The 27,895-nt window shown below is 41.9% G+C and overlaps 2 protein-coding genes across 2 annotated transcripts; one reads left to right on the top strand and one right to left on the bottom strand.

Annotated features, from left to right (window-relative positions):
- Positions 1-7,983: 7,983 nt before the first annotated feature.
- Positions 7,984-9,900, bottom strand: stmn1b (stathmin 1b). Its single transcript, XM_085365282.1, has 5 exons — positions 9,851-9,900; positions 8,762-8,805; positions 8,422-8,594; positions 8,125-8,316; positions 7,984-8,043 (listed from the first exon to the last, which is right to left on the bottom strand). Exons 2-5 carry the CDS (start codon positions 8,775-8,777, stop codon positions 7,984-7,986), a joined length of 441 nt encoding a protein of 146 aa, XP_085221408.1. The 5' UTR covers positions 8,778-8,805; positions 9,851-9,900.
- Positions 9,901-16,290: 6,390 nt separating this feature from the next.
- Positions 16,291-27,564, top strand: serinc2l (serine incorporator 2, like). The gene is made up of 10 exons (XM_085366302.1): positions 16,291-16,408; positions 17,155-17,316; positions 20,928-21,115; positions 21,237-21,316; positions 21,452-21,586; positions 21,826-21,995; positions 23,726-23,816; positions 24,898-25,048; positions 25,131-25,340; positions 25,828-27,564. Exons 1-10 carry the CDS (start codon positions 16,370-16,372, stop codon positions 25,964-25,966), a joined length of 1,365 nt encoding a protein of 454 aa, XP_085222428.1. The 5' UTR covers positions 16,291-16,369; the 3' UTR covers positions 25,967-27,564.
- Positions 27,565-27,895: the final 331 nt, after the last annotated feature.

Genomic DNA, 27,895 nt, shown 5'->3' with positions numbered 1-27,895 from the left:
CCGTGGGCACTGGAGGACTTGACATCTTTTTCATTGTTCACTGCTTTTATTATTTAAAAACAATCAGCAGATTGACTGAATGTAAAAGCCATCAGATGCAACATGAAATTAAATGAAAAATTATAAACTAAATTAATTAATTTAATCTAATGAATTTGTTGGCCACCGGGGGGCAGTGAAACTATGTGACAACTTGACTTAATATTACATCTGTCACATGTCAAACGTCAGAACATTTCCGACTTCTTGGCAGCTAATTATGCAACTGTGTTTCTTCTGTTGGAGGCCCTGCTGGTGGTGTGCAGTGGGTTTTATCTTGAAAAGCTTTCTGCTAAAAATAACACGGCTTCCTCTGGCTAAAAGTGGGGTTGATAAGAGTCTAGATATAAACAGCAGTGATCTATAAATCGGTAGTTTAAACGGCTCCAATAAAGATGACCAACTAGTTGTTATTGTCTGCAGAGAGAAACAGTTTAAGCTCCCCCACAGCCTTTCTGATCCACTGTTGGTAACAAAACATTATGGCTCAGCGCAGCTTTAAGTGTTTCCCGTCTGAAATTAAATTAAATTGTATTTATAATAAAAGCAGATGCCTCAAGGTACTTTATATTGTAAGGTTAAGACTCTAAAGCTGTCATGGTCCTGCGACCATGACTCAGTGACTTTATGTTTATGTTCTTTATTGTTATTACTTTCATTATTATTCATGGCTGTTTTGGGATGGTTTGTGTTTGGGATTTTAGACACTGGGTTCTGGGTTTGTGCTCCCTCTGTTGGTCCCTGGTGTTAGTGTTCCCCTGTCTCGTCAGGTTAATCAGGTCCAGCTGTTTCCCCCACCTGTGTGTGATTTCCCAGTGTCTCTCTGTGTACTTATAGTGTGTGATTTCCTCTGCTCCTCGTCTGTGTTCATACCTGGTGTAATCCCCTGCGTGCTCTCCCTGCTGTTCTCCCTTCATGCTCAGGTTTGCTATTTCTTTGTGTAGTTTCTCCCAGTTAGTTCATCCTTAGTTCTGTTTTACCATCCCCACTTTATATTGGATATTATCAATAAATCACCCTCACACCTGAATAAGTGCTGCGTTTTGAGTCCTCCTTCTGCTCTCCACACGGCCGCTGCCCCGGACCGTGACAAAAGCAATACAGAGAAAACCCCAGCACTCAAACGGCCTCTTCGAGCAAGCACTAGGTGACAGTGGGACGTAAAAACTCCTTTTTAACAGGAAGAAACCTCAGGCAGAACCAGGCTCAGAGAGGTGAAGCCAGCTGCTGGGACCAAAGGTAACATCCAAAATTTAATGAGCTGATTTGTGTGTCTGAAAGTGTCCTGAAGCCTCTACGCTCCACTCACCATAATGCATCACTTTGAAGGGTGGATGCACACCACGGGACCTCGGGTACAATAAAGCTCTCACCTCAGCTCATAAATTCTGCACTGATTGAAAATGGGGAGAAATTGCTTCCCACAAAGTGCAGCACTTGACACACAGTGAATGTTTGCTACTCGGCTAACTTAAAAAATGCACGATGGGTTTGAAAATGGGGTTTGATCTAAAAGACCTGCAGCTGAAAAAGTGTTGCTATTGACATAGAAAGTACTAATGGGTAAAGCAAACTGACGACGGTAATCTACCTACAGTGTGCTACACAGTTATCCAAAAAGACACCGATATCACAGTATAACTAGCTAGTAGTAGGCATGATCTGTGCCTACTAAGCAGCCAAAGTACCACACAGTAGTTTAGCTCCTCCTTTTCAAATAAAGCTCAGTTTGGAGCACGATGTGGGAAAATACAAAGTTTCTATAAATCTTCCTGTAAAGACATTCTTTGTGTTCTGTTGGGCCAATTAAATCAGATTTTGTAAACTACGCTCAGAATGCTGAGTCACGTGTGCGTAAGGGACCCTAAAAAAGGTCATTTAATTCATCAATACTTCTTTTGATTAACATGTGGAGAAGGGACTAGGAAAGGCAGAGAGCGGAGGCAGCAGCGTTGCAGAGATCATTCTGTGTGGGATGAACAAGGGCCGGCGATCAGGAGGGATGGCGTGGAGTGATGAATGAGGGGGGGATTACGTAACATAACCCCATCCGGCGTCCACACCCTCCGCTTCCAACAATTGCGATGCACGTTGAAATATTTATGGATGAAAGAAAAATTCTCGAAAATACTGAAAAAGCGCGCTAGTGTGTGTGTGTGAGAGAGAGAGAGGAGAGAGTGCTAGTGGGTATTAAACGCGGGCCTTTACGGGCCTGATGCAGCCAATTCCCCCCGAGCAAGCCTGCACCTGATCACCATCGGTCTGCTTTAAACTTGACACCCAGTGGCCGGGATGAATTTGCATGTACCTCTCCACCGACCATCGTCTCGCTTCGATTCCCCGTGGACGCCACATAACTCTGCAGTTAGGCATTAGTGCTGAATGAGCCCGAGAAATGCCGCTGCACGATGATAGAAAATGACAGGGCTTTGCGTTCGAGGCGCATCCTTCCACTGATGCAACGAACGTTCTAGATAATTCATAGATTGAGGCTAATGGCAAAATAAATACACATACCTGTTCGACGGGAGAATCAATCCAGAGCCGAAGATACAGGAGAGGATGGACGAGTTAGAGCCGTGGAGATCATGGATAACATTATCTGACGGCGGTGAACATGCAGCGGAGAAACGTGACGGGAGCGGCGCCTGGCGGCTCTCACGGCTCAATCGCTGGGAGGGCGGACATCGCTTGGTGAACGGACTGATGTTCTAGCCAATCAGCAAACACAAGGCTTCTTCTGCAAATCCATTCGACCAATGATAGCTAACGCCGGCAAACGAGCCCACTCCCCCACAGAAAATCTTCCACTGTCATATGTATATATAAGAGCTTTATACGTCCAGTCGCTGTTAGCTAAGTGTTAACACCTGTTCTAAAATAGTTTGAAGTTTATGTTAATAAGAGAAAAGAAGAATTTAATATATTTAGTTATTCCTCAGTCTAATGACCGTTTCGTTGTTCCAGCACCACAAAATGCAAATGCAATGCTGCATTTCCCCTCTTGTTTACACACTCACCTGCATGTAGTTTACCCTCTGTGGGAACAGGCTGATGAATCTTTCAGTAGCCCTGATAAAGATTTAAAAGTTTTTCAAATCAATCGTTTTAAACACGAGAGCCACTGTCACCACTTGTGCAAATGAGTTGCACAGTTGCCACACAGTTCTTCCTGAGTACTGTGACAAAGCACTAAAACACGATATCGTGAAGCCCATAAAACTGGACGGCACTGCTTCTTCAGTGTCTCAGCTTCAGAGATACCTTTCATAACACAATGCCAACTCCACTGGGTCTAATTTGCTTATCAAAACAGGCAATTTCCCTGCTTCTTAGTGGTGGTCAGATTACGTTTACAGCCTATAGTCTTTCTATTCTTTAACAAAGTTTCATTTAACTGCAACCAACCACCCTACTCAGTCTATATTCCCAGACGGATTTAAGAGGCGTGCCTAAAACAGAAATAATAATGTGTTGGTCTTTTGGGTATTTATCCTCTCTGTATCTTAATGTCAGCTCGGGGGAACATGAGCTGAACACACATCTTTGTGTAGCAAAAAAAAAAAAAAAAAAAAAGTCTGTCCAGCAATCCAGAGAAATCCAGAAAATACTGAGAAACGATTCTTGAAGTCAGGCCAGCTTTTGTCCCCCGTGTGGTCAGACAGGGTAGGAGCAGTGCACTATAGGACATAGTTCCAGGCTGATGAGTTCAGCTGTTTTTCCAAACACATGACAAAGAGGGATTGTACAGAACTGCGCGCAAGACTCCAACACAAACACTCTTATATAAACATTTTTGCAGCGTATGGTGCACACAGAGTATTAAACTTCCAAAGAAAACCTGTAAGACAGTGCAGCATGGTGGTGCAGCGTTCAGCACTGTTGCCTCACAGGTGAAGGGCCTGAGTTCAATTCCACCATCTGGATGGGGTCTCTCTGTGTGGAGATTGCATGTTCTCCCTCTGTTTACAGTTCAGAGACATGCAGCTAGCGATATTAGGCTAATTGATGATTCATAGGGCAATTTAGAATGTGATCTGAATGGAAAAAAGTTTATCATATAGTCAAATGGATGGTACTGTTTCAGGTGTAGTTCTCAAAAATAGTAACATTCATACTGTTTATTGGATTTTAGCTTGGTAAGATTTTTCTTCTGGTCTGGTCCTGTTCTTTTTCTTTTTATATCTTAAATATTTTAGAAAAAGATATTTTATATCTTTCTGTTAGATGACAGTTGTAGCCATGGTTGAACGCTTAGGATGGAGAAAAGGTCTTACACTGACTGCCATATAGGATATGTAAAAGATAAGGGTTGTGAAGGATTAGGATGAAAATATGCTGAAAAGAAAAAGGATCGAGAGACTGAAAGCAGTGCTCTGAAGCAAAGAAGGAGAGAGAAAGAAAAGGTTGGATCGTGTGGAGATTGTAGATCAGAACGTTCATGAGGATGAAAGGTATGAGGATTTTCATGGGGGATGGTTTGAGGGATGTTTGATCAGGGATGTTTGACACAATGTGTGTGTGAGCAGAGAAGAAGCATGTTACTGATAAAGTAACAAAAGGCAAATAAATCCATGTAGCAATGAAGTCACGGTAAATATTAGGGGAAGATAGGTTAAGAAGAGATCTAATGATTAATGAGCAGCAAAACAAACACCACAGATGTGATGTTTAATACGAGGTCTGAAAGCTTCTTTTTTTTATTTGCAGACAAATAATGAGGAACTGCATAGAAGTAGAAGTGCGGTGCTGTATGAGGAAGTTAAGAGAGACAGAAATGTGAGGGTGATTGATGAGGGAAGAGAGATGGTAGTGAGGTTTGCAGTAGAAGTGACAGATAGGTTCAAGTTGGAGGATGGATTACACACAGAGTCGATGTTCAGCCCTTTCCTTGAAGGACACGCTGGCAGACAAGATCCCACAAGAGCGTCTGTGGTCTATGCTGTTTGCAGATGACATTGTGATCTGCTTCAAGAGTACAGAGCAAGTCAGGAAGATCCTGGAGAGTATATCCTCTGGGGGAAAAAACCCCATGAAAGTCAGGACAGTGCATGAATGAGAGAGAGGACAGGTGAGAGGATTGGTTAGCTGAGGTGGCAACGGTTGAGGGGTCAAGTGACTGATGCGTGAACGAGAGGTGAGAGGTACGGTGGAGTGCATGTGTCAGAAATGATTTACCACAGATGGGCATACTAGCAAGAGTGAAGACAAAGGTTTACACAATGGTAGTGAGAGCAGCTACTATGTTAAATGGACTGGAAATGGTGCCAATAATGAAAAGATGGGACCCTAAAGGATGGAGGTGGTGAAGGAGAATACAGGTAGCTGCTGTGATGCATAAAGATTAAAAGGACAGGAAAAGAAAAATGTGTTGACTTCTAATGGGACAAACTGGAAGATGAAGAGCTGACGTAAATTGGGGAAAAAAGGTTAATCCTTACACAGCACACAAGTCTAATACCCATGAAGCTAGACCAGTGCCAATCATTAAACTATTAACAGACACTATAATTTATTCTACAGAAGAAATTTTAATTTCATGTTCATTACATTCTGTAAATAACCAAGCAATAAACAGAGAATGAACTGTATTTCACAATGTGAATAAGATTCCAAAAAGAAAACAAAAATAGGGGAAAATAGGAAAAAAAAAACATCCTAATATACCAATTAAGGGAATAAAATATGTTATACACCAAAACTTGAAGCTCTTAAAACTCTAAGACTTCAATAATCAGACATGTCAAGCAGGTCACTGAACACAATCAGCACTTACCCAGTGCCACTTGGCAACCGGTTACACACTGACTGCAATTCTGTGCAAGTTGAAGCAAAGGTAAACAACATTATTTGGCAAGCAGGTGCTACCTTACATCAACCTGAAAAAGTCCACAGCCACAGGTTCTTTAGGAAAATGTAAAGTCAGCCGTAAATAAGAAAAAACATTAAATAAATATAAGCCTCTAAAATTTCACATAATTTTTTTCAGATCTAGCAGCTAAGAGAGCATTTGACACTCCCTGAGCTCATCTCCCGCACAAGAATGCTACTTTATGACATTTTCTAACTCCACCGTGCAGTTTATGCCACTGCATTTAAAATGGCATTACAGTATATGTAAAGGTGCTCGGATACACGAGTTTTACTCTTTGGCATTTTGACCACTTAAAGAATTATTTGTTTCATTCAGAGAGTTTCACGTAATTTACAGATATTACATCATTAAAAAGAAATAGAGCAATATTTTAAAACACCATCCAGCATTTGATATCAACAAACGTGGCTAATCCCCGATCTAAAAGCTGAGGTATCAGGGAGCTCTAGGCTGTTTTTTTTCAGTGAGTTTATTTCTACTGTTCCACCTGGGTGGTTTTAAGAGAATGGATTGGGTGTTCTCCAGCAGCTTTGACTCAGAGTACAATGCACTTCAGTCACAGTTTGATAGTTTAATTTAAAATCCACTGGACCTAAGTGTAATTCAGTGTATTTTCCCCCAGATTTTCCAGTCATCTAAAGAAGGGCATCGCGTGCATAACGAATTCATCATGAGATTTTTGTTGGCAGCAATCTGCATAAGTTAGAGATGAGCACATGCAGAAAATACATCCTTTCATCTGCGCTAAAAAGCACTTCTAGTGACAAAGTTTTGTCATGTTTTCCCAGACAACATGTAGCTGATGTGGAAATTGCCTTGTTGATATAAAGTATAATTCTTTTCACGTCTTGTATCAAATTATTTTTGTATTTAGAATTGCTGGCAGCACGGTGGTTAGCACTGTTGCCGCACAGCAAGAAGGTCCTGAGTTAAATTCCACCATCAGGCCGGGGTCTTTCTGTGTGGAGTTTGCATGTTCTCCCCGTGTTTGTGTGGGTTCCCTCCGGGTACTCCGGCTTCCTCCCACCGTCCAAAGACATGCAGCTTGTGGGGATAGGTTAATTTGATAATCCAAATTGCCATTAGGTGTGAATGTGCGAGTGAATGTGAGCGCGAATGGTTGTCTGTCCCTGTGTGTTGGCCCTGCGACAGACTGGCGACCTGTCCAGGGTGTACCCCGCCTCTCGCCCTATGACAGCTGGGATAGGCTCCAGCGCCCCCCAAAAGGAGAAGCGAATGGATGGATGGATGGATTTAGAAATGCTTTATTGACCCGTGATACCATATCAGTGGCGTGAGACAGTGTCTTTCATTCAATACACTATATCTAGTCAAGTACAGAGGCTACTGGTAACTTAGTATAGCAGAAGCTTGTGCAATATCAAGAAGATACATTACTGTTTAAGTCTTAGCTGTGATCATACCTGCACAACTACAGAATTTGGTTCATGACCTTTTAAATAAAAATTCTTGACTCTAACATTGCTATCAGTTTGCAGTCTCACTGTTAGCTTAAGTTTGCAACCAGTTGAATTGGGGAGATTCCACTCCACTTTTTCCCATTCATATATGCCAGAAGGGTCAAAACAGCAAAAATGAGCAAAACCCTTAAAATGTAAAACTGTCAGCAGGTGTCAGAAGAGTCCTGAAACCATACAGCATGAAGCTATAACATCTTCATTATAATTAGTAGATGAATCATCACAGTACAGAAAGTTGAAAAAGGATAAAAACTTTAATGGTGTAACAATGGGACTGTACTGGACAGTCTACAATAACATCCAGCATTGCCAGCAAGAGTTTACAACAGCATGTGATGTATTAACATTAAGAAGTAGAAGGACCAATTTATTACCAGCAAATGCTTCTTTAAAGAAGGTAATATAACCAGCTGCCAAAGTGAAATCTACAGCAAGAAAGCCAGACTGCATCCTGACTCAATCTAACCAACTTAATCAGAACAGCATAATCCGAACAAAAAAAGAGCACAAAACTGCGTTTAAACGTCAGTCATGAAAATACAGCTTATCTTTGGAGGTGTGAAAACTGCGTTAGAGATCGAAAGGGGATTAATTCTCTCGCTCTTTCATTGCCTCCTTGTTCTTTCTCACTTCTTCAAGCTTCTTGTCCTGTTAAAAAATAAGAAGAAACACAACATTATTATTTTTAATGTTACACAAGCTGATGTTGGTGCACCACTGAGAGCCTACCTTCTCCTTAAACTTCTCATTGAGGGCTGCCAACCTGGCAGTGCGGTTCTCTTTGTTCGCCTCCATCTTCTGATTCAGTTTCTCCTGGGCCTGCTTGCTAAAGTTGCAGCTTTCCTCAATGGCCTTCTGGATGACCTCCTTCTCGTGCTCTCGCTTCTCGGCGAGATGTTTCAGCACTTCAGCTTCGTGGCTCTGACAGACAGACAAAACAACTGTTGCACTTTATAGAATTCTAAACACACGGGCTACACTTTTTTCCTTGTGTCTGCTTATAAAGCCAGCTGTCAATCTAGATACCCTGCGTCTTTCTTCAGCAGCATCCAGTTTCCTCTTAATCTCATCCAGTGAGGTTTCCTTTTTCTTCAACGGGGACAACAGAAAATCCACCTTAGCGTCTGGGGTCGAGGGGCTTAGGATGACCTCAAACGCTTGACCCGATGCACGCTTATTCAGCTCTTTCACTTGGATATCTGTAAAACAGGAAATACTAGAGTTGCCAGGAAGAAAGATGGAGCTGCAGGGTAACACTGAACTTCAAATATCAGCTCCACACAGCAACACACTGTAAAATTTAAAAGCAAATAAAGTGTAAAAGCTGCTAGAACAGAGCAAACCATTGCACACAATTTATACCTACCTCCAGAACTCGCCATTTTATCAGAAGTGCTGCCTTTAATACCACTGTAAGAAGATATTTAAAAAAAAAAACATTAATTAGTATCAACTGGGAGAGCATCAATGACACTTTGAAGGATGCAGAACTTTTCATGTACTTTCCCAATGTATAGAGCTGATGGTAGCAGCTCATGTTTTGGCATTTCACTGTCATGAATGTCTTTGGAAAAATACAAACACACACAGTGGATCATCATCAGTGTGGGCTCCCAGGTGTAAACTTAAAATCTGTCAACTATGCTGGTGTGAATTGATTTATTTCCTTTTTTAAAAAGTGGGTTTGCATGTGGATAAAATGAGTTTTCTCATTAACTCTAATTATAAAACAGGCACCAACTGCATATTCAGTTATAAACAACGTTATATAATACGTTAACTTACCAGTCACAACATGACTTTAATTTAATTGTCTAGCAAAACAAGTTCTGCACCTCTATGATGCCCCAGGTATTCTCAGCTCAACAGAGCACAGAACAAAACTGTGTGAATAAGCCATGCTATAAGACCCCCGCCTGCCCACAGGTGGAGACTGCTGCCTTTTTTTTTCTTTTACAGGAACTTACATAAAGGCGGGGGCGGGCCAAGACCTCGTTGATTAGACGGTGCAGTGAAAACAAAGACACAAAACTGCACTTGAAAAGTTGTCTGGAAAAATAAAAAACGAAAGAAAACGAAACCCCCAGGTTTGCTAGCAAAATGTAACGACCGATAGACGTTGCATCATAACAATAACATCAACAACAACAAAAAATGTTAGTGCAAAATAATTAATTTACTCTGAAAGTATGGATACATGTTAGCAGAACATTTTCTCGACTATACTTGTCAAAACATTTGAAATTTAAAAATCTATATTTTTCATCTACTTTAATGCAATAAAAATCCATAATTTCTGCACAGCGGCCATAGCAATTAACTCCATTAATAACTACTTCAGTGCTGTGAATCTGAACCTCAAACTACTCAAAAAAATGTTCAAAACCCGCTTAAAAGTCTGCCAGCAGTGGTCTGAACGGCTGGTTAAACACATACATGAGACCATTGTCCTCACCGTCAAGTGCTTCGTCTTGAAAAGCAGACCTCCACCACCTTATTCTTCCCTCTATTCAAACTGCTAACATCTGCACCTTGGCGCACAAAACCCACCGACCCCATACGTCATCAGTGAGGTTTGCGTTCATTGGTCTGAGTCCGCCAATCATAGCGAGTATTTGCAAGCGCGCGCGCCAGGAAAAGGAAGAGGTGAAAAAAAAACAACAGACACAGAAAAGCTGGCTCTGTGGGTAACTTAAAGCTGTACAGCTGTCAGTTAAATGATTATATAAACGGAATATGTCAGGATAAATGTGCAGCAAAGTAAATAGGAGTCTAAATAAAGCTAACGGTAAGCTCAAAGGGTACAGCTAAATAAGTGGTGTGGGTTTTACGGTACAATAAAACAGTAATAAGTTTTAAAAAAAGTGTTTCATTGGCATACTCATATTAAGGTTATTTTCTCTTTTTTAGGCTAAAAAAATCTCACTGATAGAAAATAGCGTTGTGACTGCAGATCTTTGTATCAAGCCTTTACCAAGTAAATACAGGGCCAGTAGTGCCCATACCAATACTGATACTTTTAACTTATAAATGCAGCTTATGTAAGGGAGACCAGCATGCTATGACAAGATATATTAAAGCCAATAAATCACTGTGGGTTTTTAAACACAACAAAAAAAAACTCCTGTTAGCTTTTCTCATATTTTGAAACTGTTTTTTACCCCACAGCTGTAAAAGGCTGATTGGGGCTATTGCTGGGTTTTCGGATGGATGAGGTGGACACCCAAGTTTTTGAATGCAATAACTCGAGAACAAGGAAATGTAAGATTTTCAAACCGATAACATAGGTGTATCTACTAAAGATCTCAGAGGTCAGTGACCTCAAGGTCAGAGGTCATGTTATCTGAAAATCTTGTGAATGTGATAAATAAAGAAGGAAGTTACCTAGGATTTATATAATACGTGCATAATCTTAAAATCTCAGACGAGTTCAAAATCTCAAGGACAGAGGTCAACTTTTATAAAAGTCACCTAGGATTTTCAAATTTATACCATAGGTGCATCTGATAGGAGGCAGAGGGGTAGCACAGGTGGCTACCAGTTTTCCAATACTACCAGTGTTTTGGAACACTTAAAATGTAAATGTACCTGTTTCCAAAGCACTGGGTCAGCTTCTGGTGTTTAAATGTGCTATAGGCTATATATAAAATAGACATGACAGTTAATGCAAAAAGGTTCAGGCAATTTTCACAGTGCACGTGTTAGGTGTATTTTTCCACTTTCAAAAAAATATGATTTCAACATGATTCAGTGCACTACAAACTTAACTTGGAGGCTAGAAACAAAGTATCAATATGATCATGCTGGTATTTATCTGATACCAATAACAGTGTTGGTATCGATACTATAAATATTTAAATTGATCCGCTCAACTCTAATAGAAAGTTGTTGAGGTGTCAACATATGTTGAGGCTCCATATTGGGTTAAATAATAGTTACTGCTTGCATAAAAGTCATTATTTATATTTTGGGTCAGTTAACCCTAAACTCTATCTATCCTGAGATAATGCATAAAGCCCTCTGTATGTTTGATTTTGTCACTTTGGCAAAAAATATATAAAAAAAACTGATTAGTTGCTCAGGGATGCAGAGCATGAAATCAAATATAGTAATTCATTTCTGGAAAAACAGGCTATGGGCCATTTGAGAGGACCTATTTTTTCTGTCACCGTTAATGGTAGCTGAAAATATATGGAGACTTTCATCATAGCTCAAAAGAATATTAAAGTTCAAGGGTCATTTAACTAGTAATGGACTCTTTATGAACTATAAGGTATCTGCTGTTTCCAGACAACCTCACAGTGCTTTGCTCTTTTTCTTTCTTCAACCTCTGTGTCTAATATAGTAGTGTTATAACACAGCAAATATATTCATTCATTTACTGTACCGCCTTCACATTCATTTGCATTTCATCTTACAAGGCACAACAGCGAAACTTTTATGAAAACTGACATGAATGTTTTTCTGCTCTTGTGTCTCTTACAGCTCCTCCTTTAAAGAAAAGACTTCTGAGTGAGTGATGAAGAAGAAGTGATGGACGAGAGGGAAGTTGCAATCTTGGCAGCTGCTTCCTATGGAAAATAAAATAGAGAGACAGACATAAGCTGCAAACAAAGTGAGACAGAACAAAGATGTCATTATAGAGGAGTAACAGGGGTAAGTTGCTATTCCCAGCAGCTGACAAAGGTTTTACACAGAGAAGTACCCAATCACCCACCTGCGTTTTTAAAGTTGAAAATGAAGCGACTGATTCCTAATCGGAAACAGTTCCCAGGTGGCGCATTAGGAGAATAAACATTCTGACATTTGATAGATTTGGTCTTAATGTCTGTTTTTATATTTTCTTGTGACACTTTTAAAATAACTAAAATTACACCACCTAGTCAAGAGTAAATGGATAAATCTTTTTCTTCTTTGTTTATTAGCTCTCTCCAACTGTGATTCATCTTGTCAGAGGCTTGAAAGGTCCTAAAAAAAGACATTTTGCAGCTATAAACATTCATTTCAGTATAGATTTCAGAAACATATGTGTTAGCTACATATGCTTGGCAGGGATAGCTCAGTAGGTAGAGTGGTGGCCCCCTGTTTGGAAGGTTTGGGGTGCGACTGCAGAGAGGAATTTCCCCATGCGGATCAATAAAGTATACATTGTTATTATATTATTTTTTTCATCCTAAACTAGTTGATAGATTTTTCTCTACTTGTGCTATTTCATGCCTCTGTGTAAAATGTCTCCATCTATAAATGTGAAATGTCACTTGTAGCTTCAGACTTTACTTACATAATGAAATCTGTGTACACTGTGCAAGAACAAGTGGGGAACAGGAGCTTTCCTCTCCTCAGGAACTCTCTGCAGGAGGGGGAGATACAGGAGAGGTGGAGGAAGATCTCAGCCTGGGCGTCTATTGTCTTATGTAGTCTGGAAGATGAGTGGATGGTGGGGTGGGTGCAGTTTTCTCTGTGGTGGGGTTGGGTGGACTGTCCCGGGCTCTGTGGGGCCGGGAGGCGCTGCTGCACTGGGCCCCGGTCTGGATGGGCCTGGGCCCCCTTTCCCTGGCGGGTCGCGGAGTATGGGGGTGCCTACTGGGGTCAGCGGGGGAGCTGGCCCCAGGGAGGGGTCACTTGCCCCTCCCTTCCTTCCCTCCCCATCTCCAGCTGCCTCCCTCTTCCCGCTCCACCACAACCACCCACACATGCAGGGCCTTGGAGTAGGGGTATGTCACCATGGTGCAGAGGAGGCTACCCCCCCCTCTGTCCCCTTCTGGCTGCCTCTGCCTCAATTTTATCCCACAACTTAGACATTCACATTACTCACACTCTCATTACACATACATATAGGATCTTGGGGGTGGGCACGATACACGGAGTCCAAATTACCATCAGGGTGTACACCTCACCCCTGGCGTCGTTGCCCACCTCTCAATTTTGAATACACGTAGACATTGAGGGCTAGCAGGAGGGACTATGCGCTTACCTGCTGCTCTCTGGCAGGTAGCTCCATGCCCTCCTGGGTTTTAATTGCACCTTAAAACACACATGCATCAACACTACAATGAGCGGGTGGAGGGAGGTTTAGAGTCTTCTCTCACCCCCGTTCTCTGCGGCCTGCTGGAGCGGGGGGGCTAGGAGGAGTTGGCCGTCCGACTGCGGTCTGGAGTGTGGGGCCTCCCTGCTGCTGCGGAGTCGGGGCGGTCTGCCTCTCCCCACCGCAGGGAAAAGGGTAACACCACCTGGGTCTGGGTGCAGTTCCCCCCTCCAGGGGTAAGGGTACCTAGACCCGGTTCGTAGAGTACGCTTGGGGAGTGTGATCGTGTGTACAGCGTCTCTTTATGTCTGTCTCCACGTTGGTTGAGTGTGGAGTAAGTGTATATGAGAGCATGAGGGTGGGAATGGATGTTTGTGTCTGTGTGTGCCTGTATGTCTGTGTCTATATGTCAGGTTGGGTATCAGACGCCACCTCTCTGGGGACATCTCAGGCCCTCCAAGGTATGGAGGCCTATCTCCACCCACCACCACTTCCCCTGCCAGTGGCGGACTCCCTCAGGTGTCGGTGCGTTGGTGGTTCTTTGTGTCTGGGGATGGGCGTCCGGGTACACACCGGCTCACTCCTTGGCGGCCGCTTATCGGGGCCTGGAGCCTGGGGCTCGCTCGGGCCACTTCGGAGGTGGGGTGCCCCCGGCCTCTTGGCCTGGGGCTCGGTCACTCAGGCACAGCTGGCTGCCGGCGGAGCTCACGGGCGCGTCACTGCAACCCCCCCTGGCTTCTGCTCCGCGGCTGCTGAGTGAACCCTCATCTGGGACTCTCCTCAGCTCTTTCTGGGACAGTGGCGCGGCTGCCCCTCTGTTGGTCTTCCTTGGTCTCTTGTGTTCTGGGGGCCTCTGGATGTCTGGAGTTTTGATCTCCTCCATACCTGCTTCATGCCCTGGAGGACGGGGCTGTGGCTCCCCACACTCCCTAGCAGATCGTTACATGGAGAAACCTTTGGAATGCAAGCATGCTGATCCACACAGGTATGCACACAGGTGTACACACGGGTATTCACAGACGCGGACTACAGCTTTCTTGGCTGCTGCCTCAAAGCACATTGTGCGCTGTCTATCTTGCATGCTGCACAATATTGTTTATTATTTAGTAACTATTGATATCTACTGCTAGCTAGTTTATTGTGATGGTGCCGTTTTTTTGTTTTTTTTTTATTATGTTGCTCTTTGTTGTTTGCTTTCTCTTCTGTTTTTTTTCTCCATACAGGTGACCCAGGTGTTTTTTTTTTTTTTTTTCTTTCTTCCCCCCCCTTCTCACCGTCTCTTCTCCCCTTTGGTTTTCTTTCTCTCCCTCTCTTTCTTTCATTCTTTCTCCCTGTCCTATCCCCCAGTCATGTCTGTCCCGTTTGTAGCAACTGTAAATAAAATAAATTCATAATTATAATAAAGGTCAATCAAATGGACCAATATGGCAAGGCCATGATGATCCACTTGGTAAAATAAATCCGCTTGGCATCTTTCTTGGCCTTAAGACAACAATTCTGATGGCTAAAGATCCAAACGGGACACAAAAAAAAGAAAAAAAAAAAAAAAGAACAAGTGGGGATTATGTCACAGGAGCTTCTTTAGCTGAGAGAAAGTAGCATAAACTGCTGGTTAATACTGCAACCTAGTGTTGGATATAGAAATTAACTTTTCAGTAGTGTTAGGAGCAGTGCCAGTTCAGTGTGGTGATGCTATGAAACGTGTTTTTAAGCAAGCAATGCTTTTTACGCCTCACTTGTAAATGACTGATGGGTTATTGCCGTCACCCCACCGGGCAGACGGGCAGCGTGGACACCTAAGTTTGCAAATGCGATGACTAGATAACAAATAATCATGCAGTAAGTGCAGTTTCACAGCTGAGGTCTCTGAAAGGTGATTTATTGGCTGTGTATTGTTACTATAAGTACATTTTTGACAAGTATGTTTTTAATGTTCGGTGAGTTGAGAAATGTTTGAAGTAGTTACTTGGGAAAAAAACCATCTTCTATTTCTCAGTAATCACACAGATTTCATTAAGTTTTTTCCACGTTACAGGTTATATTAAAAGGACTATTAATAACCCCATCCCTGTTGGCTCCCTACTGTGCTCATGAACTAGCAATACGACAACAGCAGGGACTTTAACGAGGCTTCTTCTGCCAGCACCTGACTGGCTCTCTTTTTGCATCTACTTTTAAACAGCAGATAATGATCTCTTGCTGAGGGAGAGGACAGATGGTACACAGCAAAATCTCCAGTGTTAAATTAACACTAGAGAGTGTCTATATGGGTCCACACCTCTGAGTGTTAAATACAACACTGTTGAGTGTTAAATTAACACTTTTGACAGTGTTATATGTTTAAAAGTAACCTAGTCAGTTTTGAAGATTAACAATGGCTAACACTGAGCAGTGCTGATTTTCTAACACTGGAATATTTCTAACACTTTGAGTTATTTTCCAGTGTTAGAAAATCAGCACTGCTCAGTGTTAGCCATTGTTAATCTTCAAAACTGACTAGGTTACTTTTAAACATATAACACTGTCAAAAGTGTTAAATACAACACTGTTGAGTGTTAAATTAACACTCAGAGGTGTGGACCCATATAGACACTCTCTAGTGTTAATTTAACACTGGAGATTTTGCTGTGTAGGTTTCAGAGTCCGTGTATTTACTGTCTGGTTCTGCTCTGCAAAATGTTTCTTGGTTGACAGAACTCTTCAAAATGCTTCAGACTATATATAAACTCTTCTTCTCACACTAAGAATCTATGATTTGAGTTTTTTCATATAGAGAACATAGCGTAGTCTGTAGCTATGGGGTTGATTGATGACGTTTGAAGTATGCTTTTATTTTGAAAAACTCCAGTAACTTCCGAGTGTTAGACATAGCAGCTTTTAACGGGTTAGTGAAGGAACACGAAAGGCGTCGGAACATAAATACATACATTTCATCACATTTATGTGAAAATGGGGGCTTGCTTGGCTTTGTGCTCTTTAGCCAGCTGTGTAAGTATCGCATATGAATGTCTGTTTTAGATATTTCCGGAAGGCTTTTGTTTATTCTCCCACTGTTAGGTTAAACTAAGGATAACATTAGTAATTGGTGTCAGGTTTAAGTGTTAGTTGTGACGTTAGGCATGTGATAGCTTCAACAAATGTGAGACCATTTATAAATAGCTGATCATTACTGTTACTTGGGAAATCTGCCAATACTCGACGTTAGATTTAGGGCAGTTAGCGTAGCAAGCTAGTCAGAAGTGAACAGGCCATTTTCATCGCGTTGTTAATAAAATGGAAAGTTAGTGACGTTTGATGTTTAAAGCTGACGAGTTACTGACACCAGATGTAAGGCATGTGATTTTGATTGCCTTCGTAGGAAACCAGCTCATTTTTAGACCGGCTTAACAAGTGCAGGGTGTGTTCAACCGTTTATATATGGGAACTAGGGTATCTGTAAAGGTGGAGTGTTTTTCGTTGATGAAATAAAATACATGGAGGAACCTTGCGCTCTAATGTTTTTTTTTTTTTGTTTGTAATTAAGCATTTAAGTGAGAGGCGCGAATTTCATGTTACTTGTATCTAAACATCAACCCTTGGAACTGCCATGTTTAAAATTTACCCACACAGTAGTTCAGCTAACCTATTTATGAGTGCCATCACACCTAAGCAGGTGATATATTTTTGTGGCTGTCCTCATCTTCAACTCTCACGCTCTTTATCGCTCTCTCCTCCTACCCCTCCATCCTCGGCAGGCCTCATGTCTGTGTGGCTCAGCACCATGTCTTTTGTGTGGTTGCTGTCCCTCTTCAAATAACTCCACCATCACCCGCTTGGTTTTCTCCTTCTTCTTGCTGATGGGAACCTTTGTGTCTGTTATCATGATCCTTCCTGGAATGGAAACGCAGCTTCGCAAGGTAAGACCTTTGTTCTTATTGTCATATTTATGTATATAATGATATGCAATAGTATTTAACATACAACTACTCATAATATACACCATATAGTCCATACACCATGTAAGTGGTCCGCATGTGCGCATTCGCTGTCAAAATAAAAGACGTGCACCAGATAAGAAGTTGCAACGCGCGTTTGCGTCCATATAAAAAGCACTGTTTTTGTCCGCTAGAGTGGGATTTTCTGCACCACCTCTCTGTGCGTTCATCATTTGTTTGAAGCCAGCTCACCTCCTGCAACCACTTCTCCGAGAATACACGCTTCTTTTGTGGTTCGGACTCCTTCTGACATTTCTTTGGAGGTGGAGGAACACCAAAGTAATTGCTTAAAGGAGCTTCTTCGACATCTTTAAGAGTTCTAAACAAATGTCTGTCCTCCAGAAAATCTTATGTACGCAAACACGCGTTGCAACTTCTTATCTTGTGCACGTGTTTTATTTTGACAGCGAATGCGCACCTGCGGACCACTTATGTGCAGCCCTGGTTATTTAGCTCGTCATATTGCAGCCACAGAAATTCTTTTGTCCATGAAACCATAAAGCTGCACTTTCTTTTTGCCTTATAGTCTGATTTGTCATAACTTTTCCATTTTGTGGTCGCCTCTTCACCCAGACCTGTCTTATTTGGCTCAGCAGAACTAAAATATATATCCTGCTGCTTTTACACACGGACTCACATAACGCTCAGCGATTCTCTGCGCGATCAACCTTTCACATGTTTAAGGTTGCTGCAGGAGATTTCACTTGTCATGTTTGCATAGTAAGCTGACCATGTCAGAGGAATTGGTGCGCAAATTATCATCACTCACCAATCAGTGCTGTCGCTCTCTATACACAGTTCGCGCAATTGCAAAGTGAAAGCAAAAAACAAGCGCAAATTCAAACGCGATTTCAATATGTCACATATTGACAGTGGCTCACCGATGCCAATGACATAATTACCCAGCTACATTTCCGAAAGAATGCAAAAGCACTGACATATATTTTTCCTTCCTCTGATAGCCCAACGGGCAGGGAAGAGAGAGATTTTGGTAGCCCAACTGGAAAAATCGCTAGCCCCAGGACGTCGGGCTAGCGATTTTGCGAGCCCTGTCAACTGCTGTCACAGTGGTAGTGAAACTGAAAAATGATGCAAACAAGAAAGACAGCACATTTGCCTGCAAAGGAGAAGTTTCTGGTTTGCGTCACACTTTTCAAGTTTCACCACAGTAGAAAAGTGTTTGCAGGCAAATCATTGTATCCATGCAGACTATGGGCGACCGTGACAATCTGGTAGCAAACAACATAGTCACAAGAAAGTTTTTGCAGCACCCTCTTGATGACTGACTTCACCTGGCAACACCCAGAAACTTCCAACAGCCACTCAGTAACCTGCTGGGAAATGCGCTTTTTTTTTTCCTAGAGACTGGAGGTTGCCAGGTGGGTCACCAACCAGTCTCTGGGTTTATGTGACCAAAGCCTTACTCAAGTATGTAAAATAATGCAGATCTAATGTTGGATCCTTTTCTTGTAGCTACTTTATCTCTAAATAATTTATTGTAAAGTTCTCATATCTCCATTTAAGTAATGTTACCTGAGAAGTCATATCCTGATTGTAGTGCACAAAATTAGCTGCAACAACAGCTTTTACAGTGTTGTTACAAACTAGAAAAATAGAAAAGGTCATTGTATATTGGTTTGTTTTTTTTGTTGTTTTTTTTGCCTGTCCCGTTTGGCTCTTTTGCATCAGAATTATTGTCTAAAGGCAAAGAAAGATGCCCAACGGATTTACTTTACCAAATTGACCATCCCAGCCTTGCTGTAATGGTCCATTTGATTCACCTTTTATTGTTTATTTTATTTTCACTTGCTGAATACGGAACAGACTTGACTGGGGGAAAGAAGGGGAGTGAAAGAGAAACAGCTGAGAAGAGGGACGGGGGAGAAGGGCAAAAAACAAAAACCAACAGAATGAGCAGAAAAAAAAAAAAGAAAAAAAATGCATCTATCGATCACCTGGATCACCTGTTGAGAAAGAAAAAAGAAAACAAGCAGAAGAGAACAAGAGTAATAGAATAAACAACATCACAATGATATATGGGAATATGACAGTAAATACTAAATATTAAACATTATTGTGCAGCACATAAGATCAACAGAACACAGTGTGCTTTGAGGTAGGAGCCACAAAGGGTGTAGTTTGTGGGTGTGATCACCCGTGTGTACACCTGTGAGCATGGACGCGCTTGTTTTTTTTAAAAGGTTCCTTCATGTAATGATCTGCTAGAGGGTGTGGGGGGGCCACAGCCCCGTCCTCCAGGGTATGAAGCAGGTATGGAGGAGATCAAAACTCCAGACATCCAGAGGCCCCCAGAACACAAGAGACCAAGAAAGACCAACAGAGGGGCAGCCGCGCCACTGTCCCAGAAAGAGCTGAGGAGAGTCCCAGATGAGGGTTCACTCAGCAGCCGCGGAGCAGAAGCCAGGGGGGGTTGCAGTGACGCGCCCGTGAGCTCCGCCGGCAGCCAGCTGTGCCTGAGTGACCGAGCCCCAGGCCGAGAGGCCGGGGGCACCCCACCTCCGAAGTGGCCCGAGCGAGCCCCAGGCTCCAGGCCCCGATAAGCGGCCGCCAAGGAGTGAGCCGGTGTGTACCTGGACGCCCATCCCCAGACACAAAGAACCACCAACGCACCGACGTCTGAGGGAGTCCGCCACTGGCAGGGGAAGTGGTGGGGGGGGTGATAGGCCTCCAAACCTTGGAGGGCCTGAGATGTCCCCAGAGAGGTGGCGCCTGACACCTAACCTGACATATAGACACAGACATACAGGCACACACAGACACAAACATCCATTCCCACCCTCATGCTCTCATATGCACTTACTCCACACTCAACCAACGTGGAGACAGACATGAAGAGACGCTGTACACACGATCACACTCCCCAAGCGTACTCTACGAACCGGGTCTAGGTACCCTTGCCCCTGGAGGGGGGAAGTGCACCCAGACCCAGGTGGTGTTACCCTTTTCCCTGCGGTGGGGAGAGGCAGACCGCCCCGACTCCGCAGCAGCAGGGAGGCCCCACACTCCAGACCGCAGTCGGACGGCCAACTCCTCCTCCTAGCCCCCCCGCTCCAGCAGGCCGCAGAGAACGGGGGTGAAAGAAGACTCCAAACCTCCCTCCACCCGCTCATTGTAGTGTTGATGCATGTGTGTTCTAAGGTGCATTTAAAACCCAGGAGGGCATGGAGCTACCTGCCAGAGAGCAGCAGGTAAGCGCACCATGACCACCATGGTCACCACCCATCTTGAGGAGTTTGCCCCCTCACCTATACTAATGTGCCACAAACAGGACTTTAATATCACCAGCCATTCCCATGTTATTACGGTGTATCCATATAAATGGCCCACCCTGTACCGTAACATTGTGTTTTTTGTAACAATTAAGCTGGAAACAGTGATACGTCTAAGTCACGACTTGTATTGCAGTGCCTCTGAAAACCAGTAGTAATTGAATTGCTATTTGATACATGGTTTACTTTTTTAGTTAAGTTTAACTGCAAGCTTGTTTGATTTGACTTTCATCTGTTCCACAGATCCCAGGATTTTGCAAGGGCGGAACTTCAATACCTGGTATTGAAAACCAGGTTGACTGTAATGTCATCGTGGGGTACAAGTCTGTGTATCGAATGTGCTTTGCCATGACCTGCTTCTTCTTTCTGTTCTGTGTCATCATGATTCGTGTCCGTAGCAGTAAAGACCCACGTGCAGCTATTCAAAATGGGTGAGAACCTTTTTTTTTTTTTTTTTTTTAATTGCAGAAGAATGGGTTCAGGGAGGGAGGTATGTGTACTGTACTACTTCTGTATTTCTTCTGTACTAATTGTAAGTTTGTAAATCTTCAGGTTCTGGTTCTTTAAGTTTCTGATCCTGGTCGGGATTACAGTGGGAGCCTTTTTCATCCCTGATGGGACATTTCACGATGGTATGAATATCTGTTTGCTGAATTACAAGAAACAGCAACTGTACTATATCCTTTTCTTGAGAAATGATAATGAGAATATACACATACCTGTTCAGCAGATTGAGGATGCTGTATCTTTTCCTTTTCATTTCACAGTGTGGTTTTACTTCGGATTGGTGGGATCCTTTATCTTCATTATAATCCAACTCATACTCCTCATTGACTTTGCCCACTCCTGGAACAAAGCCTGGGTAGAAAATGCTGAAAATGGGAACAAATGCTGGTTTGCAGGTAACGTATTCAAGAGTTTCGTGATAGACTCCATATTTGATACTGTAATGACTTTTTAAAATAATGATAGCGCACAAAATCTGATTTAGCATTGAGTTATATTGGTATGTGACATTTCTGGCATTGACACAGGATGAAGCAGAGCTTCTCTGCTGCCCGAGTCAATTTCATCATTTTTCTTAAAATAATAATCCTGTTATACCATCATTAATGTTATTGTGTATTCATTTCAATTCCAGGGCTGCTGTCTTTCACTGTCCTCCACTATGCACTGGCTATCGCTGCTGTGGTGCTTTTCTACATTTACTATACAATGCCAGATAACTGCACAGAGCACAAAGTCTTCATCAGCCTCAACCTTATCTTCTGCGTCATCGTCTCCATTGTTTCCGTCTTACCAAAGATACAGGTACAAACATGGAAACTGTATTTCTTCATGTTGGATACCGCACAGGAGCGATTGCAAGAGGTTAAAGGTATTTACTGGATTTGTAAAATGTGAACCACTAGGGAACGGTGTCTACCAGAGCTAGGCAAATGTTTTGTGTTGTAGCCCAACTCTCTTACCAGAAACAGAAAAACTGAATGTTGTCTAAGTTTGGGGCAGTGCAACAACTTCCTGGTCAGCTGGCTTTCTGAGTGTAGTTTGCATGTTCTGCAGTAACAGTAATCACAGTACAAAAACGTGTTTGTTAGGTTAACTGGTGTGTCCAAATTAGTCTTAGGTGTGGATGTGACAGTAAATGGTCTGCGTTATCCCTGTGTGACACACATGTGACCTGCTCAGAAGTACCTCGTCTGTTACTCTTACAGTTGGAATAGAATACAGCCTCCTTATATGGAGGAGGTTGGTAAATGCAAACAATACCCTGGTTAATGATTTGGTACATAGCTGTTATTCACATACAGCAAACACATTGTTATTATTAGCTTAAGCAGAGTGAGGTTTTTATTTTTATAGTCAAAAAGTGTAACTTTTAATGTAAACAGCTTAGAAAATCTGAGAAGCTCTAAGAAAATTGTAATAACTTGTTCAGCCAACCTAATACCTAATTAATTACAATAGGCTATATCCTCGTTTGCTGTGTGTGAACTCGTGTAAGCATTATTCAGTGCTCTCTAACTGATCTCCTTTTCTCTCACCTCCTGGGTTGGTAGCGACATGGCAGCTGTACCTTTGCAGCTACTTCATTTGTTTCATACACTTTAGCTTCATAGCTAACAGACAGCAGTACATTCATCGGCTGCAGCAGAAAGCCTGCCACCCTCCCTGTCGCAGTCAGCGGACTGAACTTGTTTTCTGGCAGATACCAGTGCTTGAAAGAAACCCGGATGTTTGCGTTTTGCTGCTGTTTGTATTTTTTTTTTCTCTGGTTTCTTTCCAGGAATTAGTGCTGGTAGTAATAAGGGCTGCTTTCCAGGTCCTTCAGGCAATGTTTGCTGCCCTGATAACTAAAACCTTTCATATCTGCCTTGCCATCAGCATTTCCTCTTCCTCTCACATTGGACTTAGGGCAGACTGGTTGCTACACTATCTTGTGATACAAATTGGTGTATCACAAAAGTACACTACACCTATTTTTAAGTTCACTTAATGTCTCTTTTTTTATTTCTTATTTTCTTTTCCCCCATGTTTTGTATAGAAACTCATGGCAGTTGTTTCTTTGCATTCTGTTAATGGCTTTAGTTAACTTTTGATGGTTTAAGTACTTTTTAGTTTTAAGTACCTTTAAATCCTTTTAAGTACTTTTTACCACTTAGTTGTAAAAGGTTGATGGGGTATTGTCAACCTATGGGCGGGCGAATGGCGTGCACCCAAAAGATTGTAAATGTGATAACTCAAAAAACATGCAACGTAGGACTTTATTGGTAGATCAAACTATGATATTTATTTCAGTCTCAGATGAGTTAAAGTCTCTGTGGCCTAAACCTCAAGGTCAGAGGTCAGGTTTTCTGAGTGTTTTGTCAATATTCTTCCCCAAGTCTTTATGAATGAGTATTTTTTCATAGGCTCTGTTGAGTTTGTGATGCAAACAAGCAGCACATTCAAACACTGTTAAATAAACCTTCCTTTCAAAGCAGCTGAACATTTTATTTTATTATTATTTTGTTAAATATTTTTACTTTTTCTATTTACAGGCAACTCAACCGTACTCTGGTCTGCTTCAGGCTTCTATTATTTCCCTCTACACCATGTATGTCACCTGGTCTGCGATGACCAACAATCCCAGTGAGTCTTCTGACTTCTTAATCCTAAGTCTACCTTCGGTTTTACCTGCATGCTTTTTTTTTTCCTGTTTCCTGACTGTTGTCATTTATTATATGTACTTGCTGTTTATTTGTCGCAGCATTTTTATTTGAAAGGTGAGTTTTTCCCTGGGACTCTAAATAAACAAAGAGCTGCTTTTTGCTAATAGTTAGCACACCCTCTGTGTCTCATTTTCATGTGAGTTGCATGTCCCCTGTGAGTAGTCACAATGGGCAGTGTTGTGCTGACTAGTTACATTCATGTTAAGATGTAGTCATCTTAGTCCCACTGACGTGACGCTGAAGATGTAATGACTCGTCATCTCAAAGCTGTGGATGACCAATTTAGTGAATACAATAACTGGAGAACGAGGTGACGTCAGATTTTCAAATGAATACGATAGGTGTATTTGCTAAAAATCTCAGACGAGTTTGAATGTGAGTGACTTCAACCTCAAGGTCAGAGGTCAGGTTTTTTTTCCCTATTGTTCTGCTCACACTTTATCAGTACTGGCAAATGGCTGCCCATCCCTGAGCCTGGTTCTGCTGGAGGTGTCTTCCTGTTAAAAGGGAGTTTTTCATTCCTACTGTTGCCAAGTGCTTGCTTATAGGAGTTTTGTGTGATTGTTGAGGTTTTCTCTGTAATATTGTCGAGTCTTTAACTTACAATATTAAAGTGCCTGACTCTTGTGATTTGCTACTATATAAATAAAATTGAAGTTGAGTTGTGAAGCAACTTTCACACCAGTGAAGCACTAGTGTGAAAGACACTGTTGAGATGAAAAACATTGAATAAATAATTAAATGTTAGAAGTTTAACAGTAAAGGGAAAAAGGTGTATTCATGGATTTTTGATACTTTAAAGTTGCATCTTCAGTGCTGTTAGTTACAGAAGAGGAAAAAAAACATTAAAAAATGTGTATTGCCATTATAGTCAAGATGGAAGTCAGAGACTTTAATTCATTAATATGTCATTTTGCAGACCTTCTCACTGTATAATAATGTGCTTTTCAAATCATTTTATAATTGGTGTGTACAATTTCTTTGTGGTCTTCTGTGCACAGATCGTAAGTGTAACCCCAGCCTGTTGAGTCTAGTGTCAAACGTCAACACCACTCAACCGTCTGGTGGCAGCCCTACAGGACAGGTGCAGTGGTGGGATGCTCAGGGCATTGTGGGATTGATCATCTTCCTCTTTTGTACTCTCTATGCCAGGTAGGATTAGCAGTGCCGGAAAATAATATATGTTCTGTTTTATTTGCTTTTGTTAAACTTCCTCATTCTGTCTCTCCCTCAGTATCCGTTCATCCAGCAACACCCAGGTAAACAAGCTGATGCAGACAGAGGAGGGGGGAGGGTCAGGTGGAGAGGGTGTGGTTGGAGAGGATGGTATCCGCAGGGCTGTTGACAATGAAGAGGAGAGTGTCACTTACAACTACTCCTTTTTCCATTTCCACCTCTGTCTGGCCTCTCTGTACATCATGATGACTCTTACCAACTGGTACAAGTAAGTACTCACAGCAGACTGACAGACATGAAGCAACAGGTACGATATGAGACTTTTGACCCTGACGGTGAATTTAAAATCCATAATTTTCACCTTTATCAGTTACTTACATACAGCTACTTGTGATCGCGGCACAGTAGCAGTGGAGCTCCTTGGTAAAACATTTAAAGATAAAAAACAAAACAAAGGATAAAACATGTTTCAATGTTTATGTGGCGGTTTAAAGTTCTGACACCCTCCAATCGAACCACCAGAGGGCAGACTAGTTCACCTGAAAGTTCTTCATTCTTTCAGCACAGATTGAATGGCAGCCTCTTGAATCATCTCGGTTTAGATGAACCTCACCCACCACCAGAGTATCTTTGTTTTTTCTTTCTTTTGTGACCAATTCATGTATGTAGAGGAAGTGTGGATGAATTTCCAAACATGTGGTAGGTTGAGTTGGTGTAAACTAAATTGCTGCTTTTCACTCTGTGTCCTCCAACAGACCAGAAACCAACACCCAGGTCATGCAGAGCACTATGCCAGCTGTTTGGGTGAAGATGAGTTCCAGCTGGCTGGGCCTCGGGCTTTACCTTTGGACCCTCATTGCCCCTCTTATTTTCCCTGACAGGGATTTCAGCTGAGCGTGCATCATCTTTCACTTATATTTGATTATTTGTTTTCTGTTTTTTGGCGGCTGGTGAAGTCAAGTTGCTAAGAAGGAAACAGAAAGAATGTTATTAAGAATTTTTATTTCTTGATGTTTCTGTTTTGTTTTTGTTTTTACATTTGTATGTGTTGTTATTGTGTTTGTGTTGGTTTACACCTCTTGGTTGGCTTATTTGGTGTAATAATTAAAACAGATATTGTTTAAGAAGATTTTAAATGTTTGGTAAGTTTAGAGTCTTTACTTACCCATGGGAATTTTTCATTTTCCAGTGACTCACATTAATAGGCTTGCCGCCCTACCTTCTGTAGTGTGAGCATATAAGCACCAGTACCTCCGTTCTAAGTTTTAAATTCCATAACAACGACTCAGCAACAAGGCACTTTCTCAATACCTCAGACATTTCAGTTAGATTCCCTTTTAAAGGTCTTTCAGATCAGAGCTCTCTGATTGGCTCAATCTGGAATACCCCTGATTAGCTGTACTCCTTTACTGCAGGGGGCACCGAGGAGAGCCCTGATCGGGAGCCTCAGAATGAGGTGACTGTGAAAACTAGATAAGACTAATATGGCACGCCCTTCAGATCATAACAGGGCTTCCTCGCGGCTACTAGGCTGCAAGCAAATACATGTGATTGCACCTTGAGCAAGAGTGTCCTAATAGACAGCCAGTCTAATCTCAGCTCTTCCTCGTCTGCTCCAAGCTAAGATGATTTTTCTCCGGTGCTAAGCTTTTCCATGCCTCTGACAGCCACAGACAACAGTGTTTATGTCATGTATAGCAAACTGTTTGCAGCAAGGATTCTTGTATTGATCCGTAGCAGTCAGCGTCATGCAGTGTGCAGTGGTATGGTTCAGGAGGTGAAGCATAAATCCCACCCTACCTGCATTTACAAATGCCATTATAGTAAGGAGGTTGCACCGTGAATTATTAGGCTAAAAACTGGATTTTTAAATGTCTCAATGTACAAAACAATAATAATGCATTTTCAAATTGCTGTTATTGATTTTTATTGCTGGTATTGACTTTCGTAGTGATTCGATGGCTGTAATGGTGATACAGTACTCTTACATATGCATTATATAGTTGTTACCTCAATTTCAGTCTGACTGGAATGAGTTGAAATAAGGTGAGTATATTTTGTAATTGTGGAAAAAGTTTTTGGTACAATCCTGATTTGCAGTTGTCATTTTCAGACATTTCGCTGGACACACACATGAATCGGATGTTGTGTTTCTTTGGCTGCATATGAGTGTAGTGAATGCAGTTTTTCAAAAGTTTTCTGATTGATTTAACTTTTTTTAACGTTGTTTATATATTTTGTCACATTAAGGGGAATATTACAGATAAATTTCATGTTGGATCATGATTTAAAATTTCATAACACTATTAAGTGCCTTTCTGTAGTTCCACTTTTCAAAAAGTATCCTAATAGATCACTAATGCTGATGTGCTTACTACACCTTGCCTTACATCGTGGCGATCTGGTCATTGCATGCCATAAAGCACTGGTCTGTAACATAAACTGTAAACGTAATTTATGTATAGACTCAGTTTTTAATAAAGATGAAACGCTTCTCCACTCATTGTTTTAAATGAGTCTCAATACAAACTTTGGATTAAATAAATAAATCACAACTACAAACGTGGAGTTTTACACCAAAACCTGTTTGTGGGCAGAGCTGTGCTTGTTTCTTTGGTGGCTTTGCCATTGTAGGGCTATTCAGGTTTCGTGTTATAGATTGGACATGAATCCTTCATGCTTATGGGTGCTAATGGTGGACGCAGGCTGATTGCACTCTTTTCCTAACATGTAGATTAAAGTGATGAGGCACCAGAGTCTGGGACTGAGAAGGAGCTCACAGGCGCTAATGTGCTGATTTTTATCTGTCCATCAGTTGTGTGA

This window comes from Diplotaxodon limnothrissa, linkage group LG11 (genome assembly GCF_057381915.1).
Source record: "Diplotaxodon limnothrissa isolate DT_005_m linkage group LG11, D_limnothrissa_male_GT1.1, whole genome shotgun sequence".
NCBI lineage: Eukaryota > Metazoa > Chordata > Actinopteri > Cichliformes > Cichlidae > Diplotaxodon > Diplotaxodon limnothrissa.
The sequence above is the reverse complement of the archived record's forward strand: the minus strand, read 5'-3'. Positions and strand labels throughout refer to the sequence as shown.

Coding starts and splice junctions, on each gene's coding strand:
- serinc2l (XM_085366302.1), top strand. CDS start 16,370: ATGGGGGCTTGCTTGGCTTTGTGCTCTTTAGCCAGCTGT. Junction 21,116..21,236: donor CGTGCAGCTATTCAAAATGG/GTGAGAACCTTT, acceptor GTAAATCTTCAG/GTTCTGGTTCTTTAAGTTTC. Junction 23,817..24,897: donor TGCGATGACCAACAATCCCA/GTGAGTCTTCTG, acceptor TTCTGTGCACAG/ATCGTAAGTGTAACCCCAGC.
- stmn1b (XM_085365282.1), bottom strand. Junction 8,317..8,421: donor CTGCTGAAGAAAGACGCAGG/GTATCTAGATTG, acceptor TCTGTCTGTCAG/AGCCACGAAGCTGAAGTGCT. Junction 8,044..8,124: donor ATGAGAAGTTTAAGGAGAAG/GTAGGCTCTCAG, acceptor ATTTTTTAACAG/GACAAGAAGCTTGAAGAAGT.